This window comes from Lipophrys pholis (assembly GCF_963383615.2).
Source record: "Lipophrys pholis genome assembly, chromosome: 2".
Classification (NCBI taxonomy): Eukaryota; Metazoa; Chordata; class Actinopteri; order Blenniiformes; family Blenniidae; genus Lipophrys; species Lipophrys pholis.
This window is the reverse complement of record NC_137636.1, coordinates 9,712,850-9,730,574: the sequence shown is the minus strand read 5'-3', so window position 1 is coordinate 9,730,574 and position 17,725 is coordinate 9,712,850. Positions and strand designations below refer to the sequence as shown.

The 17,725-nt window shown below is 40.8% G+C and overlaps 1 protein-coding gene across 2 annotated transcripts in view; it reads left to right on the top strand.

Moving 5' to 3' along the window:
- The window catches only part of pcdh17 (protocadherin 17), a 55,652-nt gene that overhangs the window by 21,192 nt on the left and 16,735 nt on the right, over window positions 1–17,725 (top strand). For both annotated transcript variants that reach the window (XM_080489285.1, XM_080489284.1), the window contains exons 3-4: window positions 2,809–2,867; window positions 3,570–3,742. In XM_080489285.1, coding sequence (XP_080345411.1) covers window positions 2,809–2,867; window positions 3,570–3,742 — 232 coding nt within the window. The remainder of the gene's footprint in view (window positions 1–2,808; window positions 2,868–3,569; window positions 3,743–17,725) is intronic.

Below are 17,725 nucleotides of genomic sequence, written 5' to 3'. Positions count from 1 at the left end.
ACTCACAGACCAAATCCATGACTAATTCTTCACCTTTAGTAACTTTGCAAAATACAGGCTTAATGAATGAGATACTACTCTGAAGAAAAATAAAGGAAGTTGGTAAAACACCATGACTTGTTAAGCTCTATCTCAGTGAATTTCACTTTGGTATAGGTATATACATTCCTAGCCGTGCTGGTTTACAAATATGATTAGTCCTTAGTGGCATATTAAGCATCCTTAAGTATCCTTACAAATGACAACCAAGTTTTAAGTTCAAAATGGAGTGTTTTCTTATTATTATGAAGATGTATTTCACAACCTGCATGCTTTCTACTTGTTACAAACAAAAACATATCTAAAGAATAGGATCGCAATGGGCATGTCTACAGTGGATAGTTATACATACATACATACATACATACATACATACATACATACATACATACATACATACATACATAAATCATTATACCCAACATTTTCTTCATTCCAGACAAGTGAGCCATCACTGAAAAACTATTCAGCTGTCACATTCACTACTGCTTGATTGATACATTGCCAAATTCTTGGAATAATTAAGAGAGGAAATACAAATGTTTTGCAGTATGTACTGGACTAGTGGCCTTGCACACGCCTCAATACACACATTGTCTAGGATTAGACACATTTCCTCTACAGTATAGCTGTTAAAACAGACCCTAACCCTAACCCAAATGTCCCAGCCCCATGAAGGGAGCCAGAAGTAGATTATGAAATAGTTTTGAGAATCAATAGCATATTTAGTAGATACTGTTACAGGTTTTCGTTTCATAGCAACCTGCAGTTACCCTTGGAGGTCGGTGCTATCCAGGGTCCACTTTTACACTAATGAAAACCATAATAACTTCCAACACAGTATCAAACAGTCTTTAATGCCATTGTGGAACACTGCCATTTGGGTATTATTGTGAACAATGGCAAGTGTTACCATGAGTTATAAAACAGATTAAGCTGTTTTCTGCTTTGGCATGAATTAGAAAATGCTATGTGCACGAGGATATCATTCGCTTTAGCAAGCACAGGTGTGGAAAATAAACCCTACAATAATCAGGAAGACCCTTTCTGTTAATGTCCTTCCCTCCTGATCAGATTCGGTGTGAACAGTGTAGAGTTGATTGAAAAATATGTCCAAGGTTGATTCTTGGCTATAAAAGTACAGAAGGGGCACATCAATATAAAACTTCCATCTCTCTTAAAAAAAAAATAAAAACAACCTCTGGCTTTTATCATTTCAATGCCAAATGATTTCAAACATTCATTCTTCTTTTACTTTGTGGTCAGATTCCAGCCTTTGATCCATTTTGTGGGTGTTTTCGTTTTAATATTGGTGAAGGCTGAGGTAGAATAAAGTGTTTAGGTGGCGATAAAGGTGCTGGCAAAAGCATGGAAGGTCAGAGTACTGAGGTGGCCTGTCTGACCTTCACACACCCTTTTTCAGACTGAGCCACCGCAGAGCATGGATGACATTGAAATACTGTATTGACTGTGAGTCAAGCTGTGCATGTGAAAAACCCTGGCACAACGAGACATTACTCACTAAACATGACATTTTACGGCGATGAATTCAAGACAGAGTTGTGCACAACACAGCGTAATTATTTGTGCTGCTGTGATGAATGCCAGTGCAACTCTATGAAGACATTTTTTTCCCCTCCATGCCGATACCTCTATGTACAGGGATGTTGGACACGTTTTGTTTTTTTTTAATCCCTGGAAGAATTTAGAACTGAAAAAAACTCAATATTTGCTCCTTGTGTTCTTTCTTACAAGAGCTCTGTGCATTTCCTTGCGATAGTTGTTTTCATTTAGTACAAGGTTTATAGGTTTTTTTTCTCTCTAAATGCCAGACATTGCAATAGAATCTTTGTGACCTTTTATGTCCTTCGACATGAATAAAAGCCCTCATATAATGAACATTATTATAATTACTTAGAGCGGAGGATAGTACGTGTCTAGTACCAGTTAGATTGATGTAGACTGGAAAGAACTGCATCATACATGCAGAAGATATCGTGTGTGCGTGCATGCATGTGTGTGTGTGTGTGTGCAGTTTTTGTAATAGGGCTTGTTCTATTTTTCCATTATGCCACTGTATTTTGTCAAACGTGTCATATTTGTTCTAGAATGCGTGTGCACGTAAGACTTTACCTTGTTTGTGCATGTTTGTGTGTGCATGTAGTGTTCTTTCTTGCATCGATCCACGTAGCTTGAAGCCCCCAGTGTATGATCAGGTTGCCCATATCGAATAAACACCACATGGTTCAACACATAGAAGCCCTATTTTCTCAAAAAACAATTTATCTCTACGTGTGAAACTGGGAGGAAAAAAAAACAAAACCCTGTCGTTTCAGGGAATCGGCAGAATTGTTGTTGAAGGCACAAGGAGCAAACTGCATTTTAATTTTTTCAACAAAGTATGCTGTAATTTGGTTACTTGATGCCACATTACAGAACTGCAACTGCAAAGTTTTCTGTTGTCATCGGGATTCTTGCCCTTGTAGTTATTGATTGTATGATGTCCGCCAGATTTGATGCTGGGATCTGTGACTTATGCTTGGATGGGCTAATTAGCCCGTTTTATGTAGTTAATGAGACGCTCAAACGTTGGTGAAATAGAGCTCCCATTTCCAGTGTTTTCTTTTTTTTTTTTTTTACCCCTTCTCTGTCCTCTGCTTCCCTTTTTTCTGCATAATTAATCATATGTCGCTAGAAATTCTTGTTTCACAGCAGGACTCCCTACATAATAGTGTGTTACATACTTTCTTTTCTCTCTCTTCTCTACAGACGGACAATTTCCCCACTGAGCCTAATTATATGGGTAGCAGACAACAGTTTGTTCAAAGGTAAGAGGCGGGATCTATAAGCTTCACTAGATCCCAGAACTTTGTTTTTATTTTGCCAATAGTCCCTGCACAGTCCTATCACAACAGTAACTATATTGACAATTCATTGTATTGAGTAAAAAGCAGAGTAGAAGCATGTACATTTAATTGTGTTTAAAATGTCACTAACTGTGTACTCTATAACCTCTGTGGGATTTTCCCTAAAAGGTAGCAGGGATATAGTACTTCTCTGCATATCCACCGTTACTGATATATTTGTATTATTTACAATATTATGAATTTTGAATCGTTGTAAGTTCATATAATAGCAATTATGTTTAACTCCTACTCTCTTCTTATGATGTATCCCCCTGTTCAAAAAGAAAAAGAAAAGGTCCTCGTTGTTTTTTTTTCACAAATTGCATTCTTTTATTATAAAAAAAAAAAAAAAAACCTTCGAGCATAACTAAAAAAAAAGTTCATAATCAAAAACCTGTCAACATTTTTTGCTGTGCATGTGTGTGTAGGTTTAGTGTGGGAACTCTGCTTTCAACCTCCAGTCTAAAAACATGCATTTGAGGTTAATTGATGTCTACGTGAGTCTGTGAGTGTGTGATTTTCTGTCTCTGTGTTTGCACTTGTGATAACGCCCGGAGGAATTATCGACAAACAAACAAGCGCTAACACTGTTCCACCTTTTGTTTGTATTTTTTGTGTGTCCAGTAGTTCAACATTCAAAGACCCAGAGCGCGCGAGCCTCAGAGACAGCGGTCATGGTGACAGCGACCAGGCGGACAGTGACCAGGACACCAACAAAGGCTCGTGCTGTGACATGTCTGCAAAAGAAGCCCTCAAGTTGAAGGCAGCAGGCGTCAAACCTCCACCGTTGGAACAAGGTCAGCTTTTCCTGGCACATTTGAGTGCATGAGAAATCAAAGACACCATGAATGCAAAGATTCCTTTTCTATCTCGCAGGTATTTCTGTAACAGTTGTGCTTTTGACTCACCTGGATGTTCAAAATCTGAACTTAGAAGTGGCTACTTTGTTCTCCACTACTTTGTTTGCCACACTTTTCCTATTAAATGTTTCGTGTGTGTGTGTGTGTGTGTCTCCGTGTGTGCGTGTGTGTGTGCGTGTGTACATGTCTTTGTGTGTATTGGAGGGTGCGAGCAAGTGTGCATTCTATACACGTTCTCAGTTTATCAAAGCAGACAAGCCCATTATGTTTTTATAAGCCCAACTACTTCAGCCTCTCCATTTAGTCCCCCTTCCCCAAGCACCCGTCTCTGAAACTTTGATAATGGAACATGGAAAATGACTTAGTGAGCGGCAGGCGATGTAGCTTCGTAGTGTGGTGATTAAATATGAATAATTATTCCAAGCACTGTGGGTCGGGCAGATTACACATGACATGTGTAGAACAATAACTTCCCAGATATGGGTTGTTTCAGTCCCTCTCACCCCTGCCACCTTGTATGATTAGTGCTGGGTCAGGGAAGGCAAGCAAGTCAAGATTATACAGTACATTCTGTAGGTATAGAAGAAAGTGGTGGGATAAGGAGGTGTGAGGTTGATTGTTCAAAGCAGCGTCAACTAGACATGTACCCTGATGTGCACCATTTCGTGCTTGGTAAAACAGATATCCCCACAGCAACAGAAATTCACAAAAGTCTCCATGCTAAGAAGTGTGTATCTCACTTGAGAGGATCCAGAAGTACAGTTCTGTATCCTGAACATGGATTCTGGGTAATGGTGCTATTAATCCCGGGAACAGAAGGCCTGTTTTGCTCTTTGCGGAGGGACAATGACAATATGTGCAACACTATGTGCTGCAATATGCATGTCTGACTAGATAGCATTTTTTTTCCCTTTTCATTGGTTTCTAGAGAAGGGGAAAAATAAAAGTCACACACGTTGGCAAGAGAAATTGGCCAATTAAAAAGCCCCATATGTTTCTCATTTTCAAAATGTTCTCATCTAATTGTCCATGCGGGACTGAAAGGATCACATTACTCAGAAGATACAGTATATGACAAAGAGGAGCTGAGCGCATGTGTGTTGGGCAGCAGTCAGTAAAACGTCAGTCTCTATATATTGTTGCCGGGTATGTGTGGATAGAGCCTCGCTCCACCCTGTTTGTCAACCTTTTCTGTGTTCTTGAACCGTGTTGTTTTGATTTTCAACAGGGAGTCAATATGCACACACTGACAAACATGGTAGTACTGGAAACTCCCTGTAACCTGCTTTTACCCGTTTCTTTCTCATCGCTGCACTCTCATTTATTGTCACCCTCCACTGTGTCCAACCCCCCCCCCCCGCGCGCGCTCCGCGACTTTCGTTGCACTTCCCTACCGCTCCTTGTTTGGGGAAATGGATTGATGTGAGATTAGACAGTTAACCGGCTGCAGCTGCTTGTGTTTAGCCAATAACACGCGGGCTTAGCTAAGCTGTGGGGGAGGGCAGGGGCAATAGGTCAAGACGTGGTGCAAGAGCAGCGATGTGGCGTGAGGGGTGGTGAATATCTCTCTGGCTGTGTTCCAGTGCATCTTTATTAACTTCCACAAATACCAGTTGATGGCTTCCCACTCTGATGGAGATTTCACTCGAAAACTTGCTTAAATGTCTTCTTGTAGTTTGCAATGAGCTGTAAGCTGAGCACCTTCTTCACTATAGACTCAAGAAAATCCCCATCTCCTTTTTCATCTGAAGCCGATCCACTCATGTCCAGATAAAATAGTGCATTTCATGGGTAATTAATGAGGCTCAGTAAAAAGAAGAAAGCAAACAGAGGAAACTGAAACATGACCTATCAAAGAAGTATTTTTATTTTTTTTTGCTGCTGCAATGGATTTGGGTGTTGCTTTCTGTGGTTATCATAAAAGCTTCCTGTGAGGTCATCCATGTACTACATACGTGAAGGGATACTAGCACGTCTAAACTAAACTCAACCAAAGGGAGCTGGTCATTGGTCACTGTCTCCTTGGTAGTTTTGCTGAAGGCTTCTTTTCGTCACATCTCAGCACTTAATGTCTACTTCATAGGTTTCTCTGAATCCCCCTACTCTTCCTTTCCTCCTTCATCCCATCTTAGGTCCTCTGTTTCCCTCTAAGCAGAGCCCTCCCAATTACTCTCTGTAGCTCCCACTGCTTTCCTTGCGAGAACACTGCAGCCTCGTTCACTGGCTCAGTATAAACAGAACTACATGTGCACAAAGCATGTAGTTCAAGTCCCAATCAATCCCCGGCTCTGTTTCAGTTCTTAGTCTTTATTGTCGCAAAGTTGTAGCTCACTGTGTGGACACAACAGGTTCCTTTTTAGCTGTGTCTAACTTTACCTGTCTTTTCACTTTTCTCCTACTTAGCTATCCCCATTTTTTTCTTCCGCTATCTGCAGAAGCGTATAACTCTCTTATACCACAATTGTAATTTATCTCTCCAATGTACAGTGGGCTTTCCTTACAGACAACATAATCTGGACATCTTCACGCCACAGAGCCGTCTCAAATTGATTAATTAGCCTTGTGAAATGGGTAGCAATGTATTAATTAAGCTTAAGTATATCAAATGCATTTTTTTTCCCCCCCCCCAGTTTTAAACAGCGATTAATTGATGCGCCAACGCGCCTGCAGAAGACATTAATACAGGCTTGTCTGGCTCTGGCGGAGTGGCTGGCAGCACATCGCTCGCCTCTGTGGAGATGACTGCTACAGTCGCTATCACGAACAGACAGGCGGCAGTGGTGTAGCGAGATGTTACCCACTGATAGGGCTGTCCGAGCAAATGGGGGGAGAGAGAGGGATGATGGAAGAAGGGGAGGAAGAGCACAGAGCGGGACGGATACTGTTTGACTGTACCGGCTGACCTACCCTAATTAGCTGCGACTGGATTATGATCATCAACGCTCCTTCTGTCTTCTTTTTAAAAGAGGATGGCATGAGTGGGACACAAGAGGGAGGGAGGGGAAGGTTGGGCGGAGGAGGAGACACTACAAGGACAGTGTGGCTGCGGGGAGGAAAGGCAGCATGAAATGTGTTCCATAGAAGGCGGTGAAATTGACTTTTTTCCTGTTATTTGTGGCAGCGAGATAAAAATCTCCCATCATCCCTCAGTTTTCAGTTTTTGGTGAATATCTTAAATGAGGGAGGTGTCACACTTTTTCAATTGCTTTCACACGTGCAACCTCTTGGCAGAAGCACCCCACGCACCCAGTTCACAATATAGAGCCCACATATAAGTCCTTTGCTGATTGTAGATTTTCTTTAGATGTTTTGTAGTTTATAGACTTCAAAATGTCAATAGGTCATCCAAATTGGAACACATAAAATGTATAGAACATGTAATCTTGGATATTTTGTCTGTTTACTGCTCTGCTCAGCTTGATTAAAACATTTCGAGTGCACTGTTTAGCAAGTGCTGATTCATCTTTGTTAGATTTAGATTCTCCATGTGTACATTACAGAAATAAAATCCCTCACTTCTTTACATATAATCTCAGCAGCTTAACAAACAACCGACGATGTCTGAAGTCTTTGCTTCTGTATGGACCTTTTAGTTTGACCTACATGGCTCTAATAGGAAGTGTACTCTGGTTTATTCAGCCTAAGCTGAGAAGTCATGTTATAGCAAGCAAAGCAGGCAAAGTTGTTGAAAATATCACAGGATGAATAAGTATTTCAAATGAGTACGCCACTGTGAATAGCAAGCGCCTGGAAATCCTATTTATCCCTTTATACAGCACTGTTAGTATTTCTGTCATTAGCATTTTCAATTAAAAACAATAGCTAGAATTACCAGGCGCTCAAACAGTGCATGATTTAAAAAGTCCTCATTATGCATTGTGACACTTCCAAGCAAAACTAGGACATGCCTTTACATTTGTTTATGAGTGAAATCGTGTGAAAATTAAGTCCTTCCCAGTTATTTTGTTGAATAATGCGTTTTCTCTTCCCATCCACACTGAGACCAAACAAACTTAATATTCAGACTTTAATCCATCTTAAATATTCACCCGTCCTCCCTTGTGGTGGTCTTAATCTTAAGACTCTAGCATAACTGTACTTTTCCAAAGCGTCTTTAGTCCCCGCAATCTCAGTTGTTCCAGTTTTCTTTTCATTTAGAGAAATTAATTTGAATCATGAGTGAACCTTTGATTAAGAAAGAAAAAAAATGCAATTCCAAGATTAATTGACTGGTCAGAAGTCAGATCAGATGCCCTTTTCACACGTGTAGCCATGGCAACCTCCATCCTGTTCACTCTGGCCTTCAGTAAACCTTTATCTGACTCTTGGAAAAGGGCATTCCATTCAACATCATTCATATTTCATGGACAGATAAAGGCAGACACGAGTCTCACAGGGTGGGTAGATGCTTAACATATCTGTAATTTGAATGCTTTAGAACTGTGTTCTAGAAGCACCACGGTTAGCATGTTGCAAGTTCATTACTGAGGTGTACATTTAGATGGAACTACTACACTTATGTCATGATATATTTGTTGTCACAGTAGTCATATTTTGTTTTTTTTTGTTTTTTATGTTTGTTATTGGGGATATTCCAAAACTCCCCTTAAAGTCCTTTGTACGAAGCATATTGTATTCACATTTTTGCAAACCAATTGTTCCACTACCAGCAAAACATTGCAGTGCATTAGTGCTTTTCACGGTCTGATCAAAGGATATATGCCTTTTTTTTGTTTGCGGTAAATATTGTCAGCGGTTTCCTTTCAAGAGGTAAACCGCTGTTCATAATGAATGTTATCAAGCTATAGAAATATAGAATGGAAGACAGCCAGACAGAAGTGAATAACACCATTCCACAAGAAGAAAGAAATGAAAACAAAGCAACACAAAATCTGTCTGCTGATAGACAGGCTGCTTGAAGACGCACTTCTCCTGAAACTTTTCCAGTGGGCATTGAATCCAAAGTGGAGTTGTGAAGGAGCTGCTGTACGGCCAGGAAGTGGCTCAATCAAATCTCGTGGACAAATTAGCAGGCTTGTGATGTTTGTTTATCATATGGGTAACTACAAAAACAACAGGAAAAGTGTGTTTCTTACTTCCTCTTATCATTAGCTGCTCCATAGCTGTGGTATGTGAAAACAATATGTATGTACAGTTGTTAAAGATATTTTATCCCACTAGAATCTACCTACGCAATCAAGACAAATTCTTCTACCTTTGCATACAGTGTCTAACCCCTCGCCCTTGGTAAGTAATTATAACCAACTCCACCATTTAAGGAATGATCATTTCCTAAACATTTACACTTTCAGTGAATGGCAAATGAGGTGTTTATGAACTGCTGCTTTTTCAAAGCTTAATGCAGGAAACATCATTGTTTTACTGTGAGTTTCAATAATGAACCCGTTGTAAGCATCCGTCAGGGTGCACTCTCCATCGCAGAGAGGGCGCTGTTAATGTGCGATTGTTCACATGATGGTAAAGTAATTGTTGTGCAGGTTAATGGACAAACATCTGCTGAGAGGGAAGCGTCGTCTGAGAGCATTGCAATTAGTCCGTTCACAAACATTGCTCTAAACAGGTAGCATATGGAGGAGTCATGGTTTCATGTGATGCTATCACATCTGTCTGTTTAAACATGATTAATTGAGGCTATCAGAACGTGTTTACACCCGTTGTTCCAATGGAGACAAGTACGTGCGTCATTTCAGTCAACTCTCTCATGGCGGCACGAACACGACTTTGTGTTCCTCTTTCATTGCCGTTAGATCCCTTCATCTGTAGTCACCAATATGAAACCGAGGGTCAACTTTGACCTCGGCTTAAGAACTATCTGTCTTGTTTTAATATTAGGTTACTGAAGAAGTGTGCAGCACAGCCTTGGGGAGTGGATTAGAACAACAAGCGGCATCTGAAAACAGCAGCGAGGAGAGAGGATTTGTTTCCGAGAGTGTCATCTTCTCCTACCCCTCATCTTGTCGGCTTTCCGTGGTCTGTCCCTGGTAGGGGTGATAGCCTGATTCATGGCAACATCGCCAGCTACTTTCCTGGTGGGGAAAATGAGAACCATCAGCAATCTGGACTTCTCTAGGATGCATTACTCAAAGTCAAATAAGATTTGTGGGTGTTTGTGTGCCCATACACATGTGCCAGACCGTGTGTTCACCCCGTTTTTAGAGGATGTGCCTGTATTGCACAGCAGTGAGGCGATTTGCAGCTAAGCTACTGGAATCCCGTGGAAAAGCCTAAAATCTTGTGGGGTGAAGGGAGGGGAAATATCACAGTCTTAGGACTTCTTCTCTCTCATTATAGAAGATTTAAAAGGATTAGTCTATTTTCTTTAATGCTCAAAGTTATAATAAATTCCAACATCATTATTGTGGGTCACAAAGTATAATGTGTATTCTTGTGTCCTTTCCCTTTGTGCATTAAGTATGTGAGTTTTGACTCCACAGGCTGTGGGGAGTGATTTCTACCTCTAAACCTCAGCCCGCCTGCATGGCGGATCACCCCTGATCCTCATTCAGCTGGTGAAGCTATCTCAAGCACTGTGGCACCACAATGGTGGAGAGGATTGATGAATATCTTTGACTCTTACCACTTGGCTTGTAAATCTTTGACATTATCCCTCCACCCTGGTAGCCGCAGTGAATAATTATAGCGTGTTTATGGAAGCCACGAATAAAAATATGTCCTACTTCACTCTTAGCATTATATTAACGTCTCAGCATAGCATGATTGGACTTCTCATCTGTCTTAGTCAGTATGAGAGGCCTCTGAGAAGGCTTTTTTCATTCTTCCTGTAAGAGCTGCTGACCTTAAACACTTACAGACGCCCAGGTCTCTCTCTCTTCTAGCACCACTCTGTAATGAGAACATGACGGGGTATTAATCCAGGAGTGTGCTCAATCACATTATATTGGAGAAAACACACAAAGCCGTTAAACTCTGTGGAAATATTATTCAAAGCCCATTGTAAAATGTAGGTGCACTGAGTATGAGGATTAGTCCAGCGTCATGGAGATTTGAAGGTAATCACTCTGCAGCCATATTGTTAAAGCTTCATCTAATGTGAGGTCTGGTAAGACTTAAATGATACTATCTATCTATCTATCTATCTATCTATCTATCTATCTATCTATCTATCTATCTATCTATCTATCTATCTATCTATCTATCTATCTATCTATCTATCTATCTATCTATCTATCTATCTATCTATCTATCTATCTATCTATCTATCTATCTATCTATCTATCTATCTATCTATCTATCTATCTATCTATCTATCTACCTACCTCTGCTTTTCAGTCAGTGGATTTTGCTTGCACAGAATGAAACACACCTTTTCACGCTGAACTGGTGAACTGGGAGGCTTTTGTTATTGTTTCAGAACGTGAGTCAAGGTGGTTTGATTAGTTTGCATGTTTCACGTTTACAGTTCACACACTCACACACTCACACTGACTTGCTTGCTGTAAATACACTAGTAGACCTACATTACCTGCCGGGGTGCTTCCTTTCTGCTGAGCATCTAAAAAAAACAAAACAAAACAAAGAAAAACCTCGTCTAACTTGTTTCTACCCCACGCATTAAAGATACATGCCTACAAAGCTGGAGCAGGAGAGACACCCAGCTATCTGCTCCCGGTTGTTGGCTTTGTTATCACGTGAGCAACAACCTTGTAGGTGTGGCATCTGTACTATAAATGAAATTAATTAACATAGTGTGTCTGAGCCCCATGGCAGTGCAGCCTACATTTTGGTTTTTTCACAGGCATTAGCCTCACTGCAAAGCTTTAGCAAAGCTCAGTAAAAATTGTGATTACAGTACACACAATTAGGATCTTATCACAACTTTTGATGTGGGGATATACTGAGATAGAAGCTCAGGCAATGAATTCAGGGAGTGGAGATGTTGCTCCAGCTTTTAGCTTGTGGGTGATTGCCGAGTGAGCTTTTTCTCCAAACTCAACAGTCAATCAGAAAAAGTGCTGTGCAGCCGTGTGCTCGTATCCGTGAGTCTGTTAGATAAACAAACTTGGGCAATGATAGCTCCAGTGAACAGGACTCATTTGTAAAAGGCTGAATGGATAGGTTTTAAAACAGGCATTGGATTGTCCTTGTGCGGTTCTTCAATGAGAAATCCATCGATTGTTGTGAGATTTTGAGTCGGAGGCTGGGAATTGACTGTTTTCCCCCCAAGTTTTCAAGAGTTAACTGAAGAAGCAGCCACAATAGCTGTTACTTTGTTGTTGCAGGACCTCTCTAAGACTCTGTGTCGCAGACCAGCAGCAAAATTGTTCCAGTATCTGCTCTCAGTGGGGGAAACATGTTGTCCAGCACAGCAGTAGGGAGGAAACTACGGCGCAGATTATAATGATACAGAACATCGTCACTCCCTGGACCAGAGCCACTCCGCGGCCATCTGTCCTCTGTCCACGGACAGCTGGGCATTTGTGCATTTGTATATGTGTGTGTGCGCGTCGGCTGTAATTCTAGACATTAACCAAGCTCTTTTACATATGCTTTGATAGCCTCCTTTACTTCCTCCCTATTATTTTTCAGCCGTATACATGATTGCTCTCATCTTATCCGCCTCTCATTTTCATGTGGCTTTCATATTTGATACATGTCATCCAAAAGCTACCTGAAAAACCAGCTTGTGAGCGAAGCGCTGCTCGTTCTGCTCCTCTTCCTGTCTGCATACAGCTGTTTCAACTGAACGTAAATGAACCAGCTTGTTAGTATTTAGCGTTTGCAGTGTTTTAAAGGCAAAAGTTTAGTTGATTAGTGGAAGGAGAAAAAAAAAAAAAAGATGAATAGTAGTTGCAGCTTTAATTTTTCTAGGTTGTTTTGTGCCCTTGCGCTGGTGTTACCATCTGTACTTCTTTGTACTTTCAGTGCATGAGTGGGTTTTGATAAGTTAGTCCATTTTTCCATTTTGTGTGTGTTTTATCACACACACACACACACACACACACACACACACACACACACACACACACACACACCCACACACACTTTTAGTACTATGTGGCCTGTGTCAAATCTTTTGTTTTGTGTTTTTTTTTTTTTTATATTTTCTTTTCTCTCTGCAGGCATCTGTTTTATAAGACTAACTCTTTGAGCATGGTAGTTAGTACTGACTCAATTTTGATGTGGTTGCATTTCAACAAAGTGCAAATATATATTTCTAAGAAAAATGTAATGACACCTTGCTTGCTTGTTATACAAAATATGCTTTGATTGACAAGTTTACTGTAACCACATAGGACAAGTGTTGCAGCACCCTCTGCGGACCATCCAATTTGTTGACCGGTTGTGCAGTTCCTTCAAGTCAGCAGTTTACTTTGCTTCAGTAATAGACTTTTCCATTCCAAAGCAAAACACCAGTCTCCCACAGTCTCCAGTGTCCTTTGCATTGAAGGAGTTGATGGTGATGTACTGAGGCCCTGAAGCTTAAAAGATGTTTGTGAATTAAGTGTGATGGTTATCTATAATTAACATAATCCAAAATGCCTAAATAATCAATTAACAACAGATCCCATTAAATTCTTCCTTTAACTATACATTTAAATTGTGCTTGTATGACTCTGACTAGCCGTTTGCCAGCAGATATAATGTATAATAAAGTTAAATATGATCCACTGACATTGTATTTTATTTAATTTTTTCAGAAAATTACTGGATTTAGTATCTCGTTTGCGTAGATACCTCCTGTCAAGCTTGGTTATCTCTGCTCATCATGACAGGGCTTCCGTTAAGTGCACATGTTGTGTATCACTGAGCTGCCACTGGTAGAAACACAACATGTAGAATTGTCGCGGATCAAACTGTGCGCAGCGATGCGATCGCGCCTTTTTCAAATGCGCTACTTAGCATCACTTAGCATGACCTTAGCATCTGCTTAGTGCCACGTTGCATCCATCCACCTTAAACTCCGCTTGGGGGGGACAAAACAAACTCACAAAAAAAAATAAAAAATCATCATTTAAATGGCTAATATATTTACAGTACATAGATGCAAACATACAAAACACTATTAGGAGTGCAGATTATACAATTACTTTAGCATTTTGAATGTTATAAAAAGTGTTGGACAGTGCAAGAAATATGAGAACGTTGTCGGGTTGGAACACAGATTTGGACTTTGCGACTTATATACTGTGTTTTCATATTGAAACTTGAAACAAGAACTTTTTTCACAAACTGCCACAACAGGAGTTCTTCACGGCTGGGTACATTTTGTAGTTTTAATGGGCTGACAGTTTTAATGCTGCACTACGGCGTAACTCCATACCTAAAAATATGGTAAAACCCGAAGCATCCACAAAATTTGACTTCATTATAGGAAAGCAGGTGGGAGAGACAAGGCTTTTACTTTTTAGCAGTGTTGTAGTACATATCATTTCTGCACCTATAGCCACTTCACACAAGTGAAGGAGTTCACTCTCTCATCAACAGCTCACGGTATCGTGGGAGGTGAAGTGAGAGGTTGCAGAGATCTTTTTTTCGCCTTACTTTGTACCTGAACTCACCATAGGCATTTTACTCTCAACTGCTTATATCCACTGCTCATTAATGAATTCTTGTCTCATTAAAGGTCGAGGCTTTGCAGCAGTATCTCAACTATCTAAACTCGCAGTATTTCTTATCATGGATGGTGTTCGCGTTTCAGTGTTGGATAGTACCAGATCTTTTGCATGTGGCTTGATAGCATATTCATTTTTATATCTTTTACTAACCCTAACCCTGATATTTTTATTTTGTATAGGTTATCGTTCTCATCTTTTTCAGTTGGGAACAAAACATGCGATTTAATTGGAGATGTCAAACTGGAGTGTCGATAAAAAAAAAAACATCAACTACTTTCTATCCAGAAACATTACAAGTTGAATATGTCACTGACACTGCACTGCTTCGAAAAACAAGCCAATCCTAACCAGCAAATGACAGAAAATTAACATTTCTTAGTCATGATCAAATGTTGAACAGTAAAAATGTCTGCAGACAATGAATTCAGCACAGCATCCCTTTGAATCATGAAGATACAAGTGGAGAACCCCTCTGTCTTGGCTGTTTTCTGGGCTGATGCGAATGAATATTTGTGGTGCCCTGGGGCATTGTTTCCCCATGTTACACTGCATCAGGAACCAGAGAGATAAATGGGCCCGGCCTGTCCAAGGCATCAGGACTTCTTCTCTGCTCAACCATAACTAGTAATGTCCTTTCATCCACTGCCTGCAGTGCTATAGATAATGGAGTATTTGAAGAAGAGGAAACATTAAAACAAAGAGAGTGGATATGGTTTATATGATGACAGTGGGCTAGGATGATCAGACATGTCAGAGATAGTTGAAAGAGTAGATGTGAGGTTTGAATATATGAACCATATGATCTCAAAGCTGTATTTAGCATTTTGAAATCTACATCAATGGGCTGCAAGGCAGTAAGGATATCATGAACCAACTGATGGATCAGTGATCAGATGACTAAAAGAGAGCTTATGGATGGAGGGATTAATGGATGGACAGATGAGGAGGGTGGGGGTGGGTGGGTGGGGGCTTGACAGCAGGCAGCCTCCATGGGAGATTGGCTTAAATAGCATGGTGCCTGGCTCCCCACAGTCACCAAATGCATAAGAAAAACCTGTCAAAGTAAACACATCCCCTGCGAAGACGCGTCTGAACTCCGTCACATGTAACTGCACTGTGACACACGCTCGCCCAAACTGCTGTGGTATAAAAGGCTGTCATCAGGCCAACCCCTGCAGATGTAATGAGCTTGTGCTTGCATCTCCTGTGTGTGTGTGTGTGTGTGTGTGTGTGTGTGTGTGTGTGTGTGTGTGTGTGTGTGTGTGTGTGTGTGTGTGTGTGTGTGTGTGTGTGTGTGTGTGTGTGTGTGTGTGTGTGTGTGTGTGTGTGTGTGTGTGTGTGTGTGTGTGTGTGTGTGTGTGTACGCGTGAGGTAGAGAGGTAGAGAGAGAGAGAGGTAGAGAGAGAGAGAGACATTTGTAGTATGGCTTCCCTTACTGACGGAGATTGAGACCGTGCGTTTATGTGTGCCTTTGAGTATGTGAGGATGGCGACTGGGAGTGTTTTTCTCCGATAACCTCAGTTTGTTACTTTTGATCCTGCTAAATTAAGATAAGGGGCTTGGTTAATTAAACTGTCACATGGCAATACCTTGAGGAATTGCGAGGCCAACACAGCTTTAATTGGGTGGCTGCTATTGTCCCTACATTGCCTTTCGTCTTCATGAAGCAGCCCCACTGAGGGGAAAAAAACACCCTCATGGTTACTGGCAGAGGATGGAGGAGTTGAAGAAAGACGCACGTGAACGTTTTAATGAAAGACGGGGCAAATATTGGGTGATCCTATCTTAAATGCCCTAAAAAACTGCAAACAGTCTAACCTAAACATTATTTAGCCCATTAAATATGTCATATACCTCATATGAAATGCCCTCAGTTGCATCACGACAGGATAAACAGCAGGTTAGACTCAACATGAAGAATTCTAATTGCTGCTTCAGTATGCATGAATGAGAGTTGTGTAATTTTCTGTACATTGCAGTTGCCTCTGCAGTGCATTAGTTGCGGGGGTCTCCAAAGCCCCATGGACAATGTCAGCAAGCTTAAGATGCATCTGTAATTACCAGCAGCCAATTAACAGCTGACCTCACCATCCCACCTCAAACCACAACAAAGATCTATTATGGAGATTTAGAAGGCTCGCACTGTAAACAACTAAGTGTGATGGATCTTCCTGCAGTGCTTATGGCTCTTTGCCCCTCCTCTTCTGGTTTACATACACACTTCATTGAAATTCAGAGTGTGACAACCAAGATGGGTGTATTTGTAAGTGTATTTGAAGAGAATAATTTTCATCCAATCGGCCTCCTCCCACATTTTTCTGTATTTTTGACTTTTTTATAAAAATGTTAATAAACAGTCGCCCGTGGATCCAGGAGTTTGCCAATGCACTCAACCCGAATGTTATCCCATTTTGAGGAAAGGCAGCATTTTTTTCTGAACACACACATTTCATCCTGATATTTAAAATACCCGAAACTATCTGATGCTATTTAAAAAAAAAAAAAAAAAAAAAAAAAGCACTCCCGAGATCAGTACGTGAAGAGTCATTTTTGAAGAGTCATGAGGTTGTTGTTGTTGGAGGAAGTTTCCTTGAGAGCGTAATGCCCATTCGGTGGTGGTGTTTTGAAAACAGTTGTCCATCTGCTGTTGAAGGTGATCAAAATCTGCCTTGATTAACAAGTGGGGAATCTTGGTAATGGTCCCCCGCGCTGCCTCTCATCCCCTCCCAAGTGGGGATCAAAGAGGATGAAGTTTTGAGCCTAGGGATAATCTAGTTCCCTAGATTGTGATAATGCTGCTCGGGATGATCACGTGGATGAGAGCGGGTTTGGGCGCGCTCACGGCTTTTGGGTTTGTGCGGCTTGCATGTACTCGTGTGTCTGTGTGTTGGTGCTCAAAAGAGTAGACAATAGCAGAGTAAGCCACTGAAGTACCACACACATAGGCTGATGGAAAATGCACACTCTTGCTTTTGTTCTATTAAAGCAACTGCATCACAACGCAAGGCATACAAATAACGGGTGATTGCCGCACGTTTCCATTTTTAGATTTCAGTTGATAAAAAAGACAAAACAAAAGATGCAGTTCTTCCATTTACAGTGTTCTCGGGCATTTAGATGAAAATTTCACTTTTACTTTTTTCTCTAAAATAAGATTCTAAGATGTCATTTTGTCCTTGGGGGAGCATGCGTACAGACGACCTTGCTTTCTGAGGGTCGTGTTGGATAATCGTCCCACGCTATTTAACTTCCTTTAACTATTATATGCAGCATCTCTTGACTGTTTAAACACGTTTCAAAATGACATTATGATTTCAGTTTT